The 12,725-nt window shown below is 38.9% G+C and overlaps 1 protein-coding gene across 4 annotated transcripts in view; it reads left to right on the top strand.

Moving 5' to 3' along the window:
• The window catches only part of stk32c (serine/threonine kinase 32C), a 61,029-nt gene extending 50,787 nt beyond the window's left edge, over positions 1 to 10,242 (top strand). For all 4 annotated transcript variants that reach the window (XM_086045634.1, XM_086045633.1, XM_086045635.1 and 1 more), the window contains 5 exons: positions 288 to 404; positions 2,731 to 2,856; positions 3,100 to 3,228; positions 5,166 to 5,233; positions 9,041 to 10,242. In XM_086045634.1, the coding sequence (XP_085901760.1) occupies positions 288 to 404; positions 2,731 to 2,856; positions 3,100 to 3,228; positions 5,166 to 5,233; positions 9,041 to 9,224 (624 nt within the window). In that variant the 3' untranslated portion in view covers positions 9,225 to 10,242. The remainder of the gene's footprint in view (positions 1 to 287; positions 405 to 2,730; positions 2,857 to 3,099; positions 3,229 to 5,165; positions 5,234 to 9,040) is intronic.
• Positions 10,243 to 12,725: the final 2,483 nt, after the last annotated feature.

The following is a 12,725-nucleotide window of genomic DNA, read 5'->3' as shown; positions in this document are numbered from 1 at the left end:
TCCTTACAGGAGACACACATTTTTTTTCCACGCCTTAGAATAGTTCCCATGTGTTTTAATAACATGACTGCGATGAGATACTTTTGTCAAAATATCCCAATGATCAAGAATAATACATTTAGAAGATTTACTTGGTTGTTTGATGTCACAGTTGATTGATGAGGAGACTCTCCAGAGACCCAACTATTTGTATACAAGACATTATAAAAGTACATTTCCCCTACTACTGTATGTCATCTTTAATACTTCTTTCATATTTCCTTCTTTCCATGCTGACATCCTTCCAGAGGCCGTATGACATCCATGCCAGTAACTCACTGGAGTCTCTAATCCAGCTCTTCAGCACCGTCAGTGTCCAGTATAGCCCGGCTTGGCCCAAAGACCTCGTTTCTCTCTTGAGGAAGGTAAGTGGAGCATATCAGACGTTCTTTGTAGGTTATGGTGCAGTTTGACTTGCAAATGTCTTTTTTTTACCACATGAAAGTCCTGCCATGCAGGGCGTGGGTTCAGTTTCCACCCAGTGACGGTTTTACCATAAGCGCTTCAGATTGTGAATGGATGTCACTTTATGTGCCCTGTGTTTGGCTGGCAGCCAGGCCAGGGTGTAGTCTGCCGTTCGCTCTACGTCAAATAGGATGCAGCTCAACTGGATAAGTGGTATAGCGTCTAGGACATGGGTGACAGGATGGGTTTCCAAAGTGTGCCAAAGTTGCTATTTCAACCCCATCACCCATATCCAGTACACACTCAATACATAATTTTGTTAAATCTAGCATAGCAACATTTGCTTTACAAATTTACAGCATATTTTCCACATTCAAACTGAAATGTTGGTGTACTTTCACATCATTTAAAATTGAAAGACCAACTGAAACATAGTGTAGGCTTGAAATCTTTCACTGTGTGGTGAACTAATACACTATACTAATACATAATAATAAACTTAAAGTTTCCCATTTTGAAACAAATTACTGAAATAAATGGACTTTGCCTCGACATGCACATTTTCTGGCACCCACCAGTGTATTAACTTTGTCTCTTCTTTTACTGTTTGGAAAACAAATTTTTAAAAATGTATTTTCCAAACAAAACTAAATGTGTTTTTTTCTTTATTTGTAAAGCTGCAGCGCCTCCCCTGAAGTCATGGATTATGTCACCCACTTGAAAATCCACTACTTTTACAAAATCATATTGTACCTACTAACAATATTTCTAATAATTAAGATTATTTTGTCGGGATTTCTTTACTTTACATTGAATATGCATTCCATGTTAGTTTATTTCTGCACAGACATGCATTTGGTTGGCCCTTAATATCATAAACAAGTTAAACGTAAGGCATGAAGCTTTGTAAAATCGAAACATAATGAAATCAAAATCAATTGAAGGGAAGGCTGGAAGGAAGAGCAGAGCAAAACAGGCAGATAAAAGGGATATATCAGAGGTTGTGTTGTGGTCGGGCGGGATGTCGATAGGAAATGGGTAGCCTACAGTTGGGGGAGCATGAATGGAGACCCTCAGGACTAGGACAGTATAGGCTAGGAACCTGACATGGAGGCAGAGAAACTCTGGACTTTGTATGCGCCATTTTTTTTCCTGGTAATTATCGCCATAGAAAACAAACCTTTCACTTGTTAATGAAGCTCCAAATGCGCTTAGAAACAAAAATCTGCCATTTTCCCTCAGCCACAAATTGAATTTAATCTGTTCAATGCTTACTGAATCAGGAGTACTTTTCCTCCCATGAAAACAGTAATTTGTTGTTATTTTAGTTTAGCAGTATTCTGCCATTTTAAAACAAGAGATGGGTATTATTCGGCACGACTAGTGTGCACATGCACTGTGTCTGTGTGAATGTTCTGGATGGAGTGTTGGTCTTTTCCACTCTGCTGCTAATCGATTACTCTGTCTGGTCTCCAGTGAGACAGATCCATCTTGCCCTGCAGGAGGAAACTGCACAATACTGAAATAAACAAGGGGCGAAAAGCACAGGAGTATTATTGTGACAGCAAAAGTCACACACCATTATTTTTGGCCGTCAATATTTTCCATTCAATGAAACAACACGAACAGTATCACCTAATTTCTTTCTCAAAGAAGATGTCCAGTGTAGCTGAAATACAATTTCAGGTCTACTAAACGAATGACTGATTGGATTAACACTGCCCCCTGTTGGTTTGTGCATCCACATGCGCTAAAACGTCACTCCTAATTAATTTATTTAAGGTGCAGTGGAGTTTTTTGCCAACTGTTTGGAGCAAGCAACCCAAAAAGGTTAAGTAATTGCAACAATCATAGTTTTCAAAAAACAAAGTCAAATTCTTACTTAAATGGGTTTGCTGTATTGAACTGTACTGCTGCATATAGCAGTCGTGTTGTAATATTATGAGTTACATCACCGCATTTGGAAGCAGCCTCAATCATGAATGGATATTTCAAAGCATAGCCTACACTGTTGAAGTGATGAGCGTGTCAAATTAAGCTAAGCGCCGTGGTTTGTTGTTAACTAATTTGCAGTACACAAGTTTGAGATGTATACACACAGATGCAAAATATGGTATGTAATAAACTATATATTTTTGGCTTATAATTTTTTAGTCTAACTAAAGCAACTACACTTTTTGTTTCAAAACTGCTGTGTCTGGCACAAATAGTGTGTGTGTGCGTGTGTGTGTGTGCGTGTGTGTGTGTGTGTGTGTGTGCGGGTGTGTGCGCGCGCGTGTCCACCAGCTACTTACAGTGAACCCTGAGCATCGTTTCTCCAGGCTGTCTGACATGCAAACTTCTCCCTACCTCGCTGACATCAACTGGGATGCCATTTACGAAAAGAAGATGGACGCTGGATTTGTTCCTAATGTTAGTCTCAAAGAAACCCAATGCAGACACACATACAATACTTTTTGCAACTCGTTCAGAGCAAGTGGAACTACTCAATAATGAAAGTCAAAATGGATTGTTGCCTCCTGTTGCTATTTGTTAATATTGTGTTTGCACGTTACACAGTGTTTGTCTTTTGGAGCTCGATATTACTGCCGATTTGCAGACATGAGTTGTTTTGTTTGTAATTCTCTCCTTTGGATTCCTCCTCCGGTGGTGCAGAAAGGTCGCCTCCACTGCGACCCTACCTTTGAGCTGGAGGAGATGATCTTGGAATCACGTCCCCTTCACAAGAAGAAGAAAAGACTGGCAAAGAACCGGTCGAGGGACAACAGCAAAGATTCACAGTCTGTGAGTAATATGTTTGATGTCAACTTAGTCTACACAAAAAGTTTTTTTTTTTTTTTTTTCCAAACTATTATTGTTGTACTTCCCCCATGTTTCTCTGCCAATTGAAATAATTCCATCAACATATTCACCTCATTCAAGACTCCGCAAGTATTTTCCACATTCCAATTATTTGCACATTTCCAAAATTACACACTTTTTACAATAAATTACTCCAATTCGGAAAGCAAAATTCCCAAGTGTTAGAGACATATTAATCTCCTTCATCATCATGACTGATTAAAACCTTTCCAATTTCAAATGACTAAAATTATGAACTCATTCAGTACCAGACTTTTTCCATACTCATTGTGAAATTACATATAAATACGTCATTGGGATAGAATGAGTTAAGCACGTCTTTGGAATCATGTATCACATTTCCAGAATCCCCAAACGTTCACAATAAAATTTCCAAATGAAGAGTTATTATATACAGTGACCTCCTCCATTTCACATTTCTTGACTGATTCAAACCATTCCAACTCAAGTTTCACAGTCTACATTTCAGTAATTCAGTTACAGTAATTCCACAGTATTTCGGCTCGTCTTAAGCTCTTCAGCATTCACTTTGCTATTTCTCAGGAAATTGCCTTCATTAGGTTATGGTGAATGAGCATATCAAGTGGTGTTTTTGAGTGTTAGCATAAACCCATAAAAAAACAGACATTGTGTAACTTTAATTTCCCCAAGTGTATCATTATATTTAAAAAAAAAAAATCATGAAAACAAATCAACTGAATTAATTTCAGACTAGTTTCAGATGTTGGTTTTTTTTCTTGTTAAGTCTAATTCAAACTATACTTTTCACTGTTATTGAGCTTTTAATTATTTATAAGGTCTCGCACAGCTTCCTCACAGTCTTACACAACTACTTTACAATGATGCTGTGCAAATGTAGCCGTCATTTAAATTTTCTAGTATTGCAGTGCCTCATATTGTGCTTTGGGTTCCTAAATTATGTGAGCTTTTCAATGATGCAACATATTAGACTTAAAATATTTCTTGAGGGTTGGTGAAAGAGGGCAGCCATCTCGAGTATGTGGCCTCGATGTACATGCGTGGGTTCTCTCTGGCTACGCCGGCTTCCTCCTCTAGCCTCAAAACATACACCCACTGGCAACAATTTAATGAGTTCCTGTGCACCGTTTGTCTAAAATGTACACTATATCACTATGATGCAAACTAACTACACTAGTAAACTTCTCTTAAAGTCATCCCAGCAGTGCCTCCATTCTGGTTAATCTCTGTATTTGTTTGTGGACACTTATTCACTTAATGGTTTTTCCCTTAGCCGTACATATCATTCTCATCACCATAACATAACTTATGCAGTGATGAGCAAATTTAAAATAATGAAATGAATACATTCTTTTTCCTTGATGTGCTCAGTCCAATTTTTTTTTTTTTTAGGTCTTTTCCTCCCACTTTCACCAACTATCATACAACACAGATGTTCCCTTTGTGTATTTGAACAACAGTCTTGCTCATCAGACTGTCATGGCATCAATGATGTTGATGTCAGCCCAGTATGTACTGTATGTGTTTGTACTGTCTAATGTCCTCGGCTTGTGTACACGAGCAAGCAGAGTTGTGAAACTTGGGAGTGTTTATGCGTATACCCTGTGTGTTCTCATGCTGGGTTATTACCAAGGTTATTAAATTATGTAGCCTTCAGAGCTGTTATGACCTCAAGAGTTTTGAGAAATTTGAGCTTCTATTTTTGATGTGGGCAAAACATCCAGTTTGAGGAAGACAATTCATGATGCGTCGTGAGGGGAAAACTAAAAATGAAATCTCAGAGGTTACGATGATATCATCTGATACAAATTGACATTGATGTCTGTTTGTGCCACTAATGAGGACGATTGTGTTGATGACGATGGTCTGTTTTTGTGCAGGAGAATGACTATCTACAGGAGTGCCTTGAAGCAGTGCAACAAGAATTCATGATTTTCAACCGGGAGAAGTAAGGCAAAGCTGCATCAACAACTCACCGAGGCTGATTTGAAACTGCATGGTGCAAATTCAGATGATTTGCTACCAAATGGTACAATTTGGATATAGTTCATGGAACCCAAACATATTTTTTTTCTGATAAATATTGTGTTTGTGGAATAAGAGTTAATCCACTGATTTTTAGCCATCGCTGGAGGCGGCCATTTTGTCACTTTTGTCGACTGAAAGTGACATCAGAGTGTCTCCTGAGCCGTGATTGGTCGTTACCTGAGCCCTGAGCAGTTGTGATGTCATTTTCAGTCGACAGAAATGACAAAATGGCCGCCCCCTGAGATGGCTATAAAGGGGTGGATTTTGCTGCTTAACTCATATTCCACAAACACAATACTAATCAGAATGTCGTGTTTCAACTAATGGGTCTTGTGCTGGGAACATATTCTTGAAAAAATATGTTTGGGTTGATTTCGTCTTTAAGGAGAAAAAGACACATTAAATCCGATTCTCTCCGATTGCAGTCAGGCCTCTTCCAAATGTGGATGAAAAAAAAGCATTCTCATTAGGTGTGGGCGATATGTTTTTTTTTTTTTCAAAAAACTTTAACAATAATTTGACGATATTCGACAAAAAATATTTTAAATCTGCACCTGATTCACTGACCGATTGTGGATAGACAGCGTTTGTGAACAACATCTCTTTTAAATTTCTAAATACAGCTTCTGCGAAACATAATGACATTCTAGGACAATATTTAACAATAAAGAACAAAAAATTATGTATACACTTACATTGATTTTTTGGAATATTTATGTCATTTAAATGTCTCTGCTGTTATTCCATAATGATATGACATTTTGAGCTGCAGTAAGTACTGGTGTACCACTGCCAACTACTAGAGCAATCAGAATGAGAAAAAGGTGTTAACCACAGCAATCAGAATGAGAAAAAATGTATTTGATATGTGACGTGTGATGAAGTGTCACGCAGCGAGAGAAAAAAAATACATTGGCCAACGTATTCAGAACAAAGTTGAATAACAAAACTGCAATTTACAGAAAAGTGCATTTTCCCACTCATTCATCGCTGTGATGTGTAGACTTGTGAATTAATTCATGTTTGGGTGTATGCTGGCGCCACACTAAAAAACCGTCGTAGTTTGTGCAACATGTCTCGGGAGTACAGGCTAGTTATGAATGATGCGGACTACAAGCGTGTAAACGGAATGTTAACTGATCATCCAGGATGTCACGTTTGACTTGCTCGCTAAAGTACTATGTGCGTATGTGCGTGCGTTTATATTTGTTGGTTCGACTCGGCGACTGTTTTCTGAGTGTGTGTGCGTGTTTAAGCTTTTGTTTAGCGTACTTGCGCCGTCGCCAAGTTTTCCTCGTAATCCATACGGTTCATGGTGCAACAGAATTGCTCTTCACAGTGACCGTTTTGGCACATCTAACAATGTTATTCCCACCGACGTCAGTCTCGTCAACAGACTACGGACGACGTGGACTCGCGCCTCGCTCTGAATCCTCGCTCGACACTCCTCCATGAAATGAGGAGGAAACAGCTTCGCTGCAGTGCGGGAAGAGTCACGTGACCGGGTCCTGCCCGCTGATTCGGCGAATGATTATCACTTCTTCCTCCTCTGCCGTCAATGCACACCGTTTTTACAGCATTTCCTCATACTTTGCGGCCGTCGGCTGACTCGCTTTTCGAGGCAGTATTAATACTCGATAATGTAAAGTTACACATCGTGAAAGCAAGATTGACAATCGCCCAGCTCTAATTCTCATATATATGTGTATATGTATTTATATGTATACATGTGTGTGTCAATACCGTACATCTGCCGATGCGACTAAACAGACAGATCGGATCTTCTGGGTGCATGCACAAAATTGGTGCATACACAACACCAAAAAAAAAAAACACTTGCACTGAATCATAACCATAGCAAGGAGCACAGACAAATAAGGAAAACAATTGCAGAATGCCGACTGCAGCCACTGTAGTAATATCAAGGTTACTTGCATTTAAGAGCAGACAGGACAACTAAAGGGTTTGTAGTGATCTTGACCATTTTGACACTTGTGTGGTTGGTCACATTTATTTTGTGAATGTTAATCCAGGATGTTTCACGTGTTCAGTTTATGTAAACACAGTGATATGGGTGGACTGAAAGAACTGCACATCGCATACTGGCACTCAAATATATAGTAATTAGCTGTTCGGCTTAGCAGCAGTTGGAGGTAGTGCATTGCTCCACATGCAAGAACTCATTAAATGGATGGGTAGCTGGATAAATGTGTAAAAAGTAGGGCTCTCAAAGTTAAAGCCTTAACTATGGAGATTAATTTAAATTTTATAAAGCGTTAAAAAAAAATTAACTCTGTTTTATTTACTTCTTGTGGCAGCTGACCTCTGCTCACTTTGCAGCTAAACTTAGAAGAGACACTGTTGCAAAGACAGACTTTTACGTAGTTTTACTTTAAAAGGTTGCTGGACAGCTCATTGGAGAAATCCCAAATAATTTGTGCACTTTACAAAGCCAAATTCAAATACTGATATTAGTTGTACATCTTTGGTGTATAGTTCAACAGTTGTATTTTACAGGAAAAAAATCGTAATTCAAGGATCAAAGAAAGCACAGTCTTTAAATCAAAATATACTTTTATTTTTTTCCCCCCACATTAATTCCAATATTTTACTCAAATATATGTTCCAAGCTTCGTAAAAAAAATTGTAGTTGAAAAATATGATTAATCGCCATAATTTTTTGAAAATTTTGACAGCACTAGTAAGAAAGAGGAATTTATTTTCACCGTTTGAAGCAAGGCAAGCGTCCTCTCCAGAATCATAATGGCACCACTCGTCTGTTCCTCATCTGTTATGAACCAGTTGTTAACAGTTTTTCCTTGGTGCAGAGATCTTTGCTCTACTGAGTGACAGTCTAGTAACACATTTGCTTTTTACATATAATTGTTCAAACAACAACTGTAATTTAGGCTGTCGCCTGAGTAGTCAGAACGATTATTTAGAGTCGTGCAAGTTGTTTTGTTGTTGCATTCAGCAATTTACATTTCAAAATAATGACAAAAAACATAAAAGATAACAAAATGGGGACAAACAGGACACTCGCATTTTGCCTCATGGAACAAAAGAATTAATCCAATAATGTTCATCTTGTCTTCTTATTTGTTAAGTGATATTTCAAGTTTCTTTTGTTGTGACAATGACAATGATCTACCTGAAGTGTAAGAGAGTTTCTCTTGCCTTGCTGACAGTTTCGACTGACATGATTGAAGACATGATTGTATTCAATTCATAATTTACAAGACAGCGAACCAACTAAGCAGATAGGCTCCAGTGAAATAAACAGTATGAAAATGCAAAGGTTTAGTTGAAACCTCATTGGTCTTGCAGGATTTTACATGTTAAATTATATTCATATCTATACAGAATGCTGTGGTAAATCATGATTACAGTTCCATCAATTATTGGTTGTCGCCACCCTTTTCGGTTCTTTAAATCATTGCCTCATTTATTATCGACCCAGTTCTGACACCACGGCATTACTGAAAACCTTATTTTTCAGAAATGAGTCATTTTGTCCTAATTTGGTGATTATTGATGAGTTCTATTTAAAATGTGGTGCATAATATCACAGCAGAAGTGTTCTCATTAAACTTTCAACGTTGTCTTCCATTCTACAAAATCTATTACTTTCTGGGACCTAAAAATAATCCTGTATGTGTCAAATATTAATGCAAGTTGATTATTTTAACATTGTGGACTGTGCTTTTTTTTCCCCCCACGCTCTCAGGTTGAAAAAGCGGCAAGAAGGGGGTCACGGCGAGGCTGGGGGAGACGATGCCAGCGGAGACGGCGATGCGGAGGCTGGCGGCACTGACGACGACGCGGCTGAGCCGGAACCGGAACCCGAGCCCGAGCCTTCTTCCAAACTTAGCATGTGTGGCTCGGTGTGCTCCTCCCCTGGCAGCTGCTAGTGCCACATCAGCTCACAGGGCACGATAAAGGATGAAGGTCTCTCAGTGCCATGCCCATAGATTTATTCTCTCCTCTCTCCTTTGCAGTAGCCAGGAGGGGAGGAAGCACACAGCTGGGGGGGACTGACATACTGCAGGACCCAATTAGTTTTATTCTGTAGCTCCCTTCCCCGGTAAGGCAAGAATGAAGCAGATTCTCCACCTCCTTGTCCGCCCTTCACAATGCTCCAACTTCTATGCAATGTTACACTTCATTCACAGCATGACAAACAGTAACACACACTAGGAGGTGAAGCAGAATGCTCGGCAAAGATGACGACATCCTGGGCAATAGCTGTTTGATTATTTTGGTGGTTTTAGAAGAGATGCTTTTCCTCTCCTCCTCTTCAAAATGAGCCTAGGATGACTGAATAATTCAACGTGCACAGGCAGTTTTACAGTTTTAGCTTGTCTCTGCTTCACTCCTCCCTCAGCCTCTCTTATGTCACGAATGCCCTAATTCAGAGCAATTGTTTGTTTTTTTTATGTCCTGGTGTACTTCTATTGCTACACCTTCATAAACTCATTCACATTTGTGCAACCGTGGCAAACTAAAAATATTTGCATTATTCACATATAAACTATGAATCAAAAATGCCACTTCTGGGAGGAAATGTAAAGAATTTGAAACTTAAATTTGCTTCTCAAAACATTTTTTTTCTTTGGTAAATGCTCTGGTAGTAGTGAAGATCACCTTCCTGCAGTGCTCATCCTGGGGATTAAACTGACTAGCTGTCAGTATTTCAAATTGTTTTCACAATCAAGTCCAGTATTGCCATAGTTATAGTGGTACATTTAAGGCCATTATTTTCGTTTCAAGCACGTGGGAACATGTAGCAATGATCCACCTTAAATACGAAATCAACCCAAACATATTTTTTTCACTAATAAGTTCCCAGCAAGCCCACTAGTTGAAACACGGCATTCTGATTAATAATATGTTTGTGGAATATGAGTTAAGTAGCAAAATCCAACCGTTTGTAGCCATCTCAGGGGGCAGCCATTTTGTCGCTTCTGTCGACTGAAAATGACATCACAACTACTCAGGGCTCAGGTAACAACCAATCACAGCTCTGCTTCAGAAAACACTTGAGCTGTGATTGGTCGTTACCTCAGCCCCGAGCAGTTGCGATGTCATTTTCAGTCGACAGAAGTGACAAAATGGCCGCCCCCAGAGATGGCTAAAAACGGGTGGATTAACTTTTGGCCCACAAACGCAATATTTATCAGAATGCCTTGTTTCAACTAATGGGTTTGCATAGAACATATTCTTGAAAAAAATATGTTTGGGTTGACTTCCACTTTAAAGCCCGTGATAAAATGAGAAACGTGTAAATAGCGTAAATTGTAGGTAAATAACTTCACCACAGTTTTATGTGGGGCTGCAAACTCGACATATTTCAACTCAACTAAAGGAAGAAGCTTGTGGAGTCAATCCTTCGCATTGCTTCATTCTGCTCTTCGCTTCAAGTGTGCAGGCACATCTTGTAAGCAACATGGGCCAAAGCTTTTCTACCATTTGCATAACCATTTCTAAGGAAGTATGTGAATGTATGTGTCTTTCGTCCTTCTGTATAAAATGTATTTACAGAAATAGTCCAGTGTACAGTCATATTGCCAATATGTAGAAACGCTCAGAAATCAGGCAATAAGGGGATTTAATGACATGCAAAAGTGTTGAAAGAATCCTTTGGCCTGTGATGTGCTTTGGCTTATTTTAGCTGATATGACCTAAAAGCTTGCAATCAACTGTCAAACCTTACTTTTGTTTTTGGGTCATCCACAGGCACTTGTGTCAAAGGGTTGACCTAATGGTGATAATTTAAACGTGTTTACCAATTTTAACAGTAGGCTGGTACATTTATTACTGTTTGAATAAGAAGAAAGCTCTCCCTCTCATCGCTGTGCTAAGCTAGGCTAATCACCTTTCATATACAGGACAGGATATGTTTAACAGTGGAACCTCTGAGGTCGAATAGAATTCATCACAGTATGTCGGACAACCTCTGAATTGTTTGAATTTCGAAAGTAATCCCAAGTGCTAGTTTTTCCTTTTTTTTGGCCGTTTTATGGCCTTGAAGTGTTTTTAAATATTTACTTAAACAAATTAGGATTACGCCACCCCAGGAGCAGAACATGTCAAATTTCAAGGACCCCCTGTAAATAATGTCGTAGTATTCAGAGTCTAGTTCTGACTTATTTTGCCACCAACGAAAGAGCAAACCATGCACTTAATCCTTTGATGCTTGTTAAACTGCATCTGTTAAACTATGAGGTATGCTGGTGTTTGACACGACATTCTTGTGCTATTTTTTTAGATAAATTCACCCATGTCTTGTCATTTAAAAAAAAAATAGCTCTATCTTTCCGCTCTGTGAATATTGAGGTTCCAATGTAGTATTTTCCCCTTAAAAACGTGTTTCCACTCACTGTCTAATTAGTGACTGGATTATCAAAATTGAGACATAAAACGTAGCATTATCTAAGTCTGTCATATCCTGTACGTTATTTTATTTTATTTTTGCATGTACAGTACAGTATAAGCCTGATTTTGCCAAAGCCTGGAGCTTGAGCTTTAATGGCTGATTTGTGCATGCACAAGCTATTGATGATAGCTTACCTCAATGCTCACACCATTGTTGACTCTTAAGTGCAAGTGGCCTGCGTGACTGTTTTTCGACGTTCATCTGTACTGAGGCACTTAAACCTGGTGTTGTATTGACGCCATGGCATTGTTGTATGGTATGAATTACCTTCTGGGATGCACTAGGCTGTCTTGATATTTTTAATGCTCATAATTTTTTTTCCCTGCACTCCCCCTACAGTTGATTATTTGTTATTTTGACAGCAGTAAACATGTATTTGTTGCCAAGCTGTAGGAAATGAAAGAAACCCTGCCATGCGCTACACACAAACACACTTGCATTACAGTGAACCCCCGTTTATCAAGGGGAAAATGTTCCAGACGCACCTGCATAGAGTGACAATCTGTGATTATAATGAGATCATATAAATTATAGGGTTTTTTTTATATATATAATTTCACACTTACCACACGCGTTCAACAAATTTAAATGCCTCACACATTTTAAACACATTCTAAACTTGTTTGCACTCAAACATTTGCAAGCATAAAACCTACAGAAAATATTCAGGGTTCCCACATGTCCTGGAAAACCTGGAAAATGATTGACAAATTTTCCAGTCATGGAAATCTCATGGAAAATGATTAAAAAAAAGTAAAATGTTCTGGAAAAGCATAGATTGTCCTGGAGGATTGTCCCAACCCCCCCCCCCCCTGCATCTCTCTGCCTTGTGGGTGCACGCAAACAGGTTTTTAGCTGCCTTCAATTGGCAATATTGAGCTGCAGTGCTTTTCTGTTTCATCTCTGCATCTAGAACAGTTCTGCTGCTCAGTGTTTCCATATGAGTTTATTTCTAGGTTTAGTCACTTTTTCGACC

The sequence above is a fragment of the Filicampus tigris genome, chromosome 11, assembly GCF_054856515.1.
Source record: "Filicampus tigris isolate MCC_2025a chromosome 11, RoL_Ftig_1.0, whole genome shotgun sequence".
NCBI classification, from domain to species: Eukaryota; Metazoa; Chordata; class Actinopteri; order Syngnathiformes; family Syngnathidae; genus Filicampus; species Filicampus tigris.
This window is presented reverse-complemented; position numbering and strand designations above follow the sequence as displayed.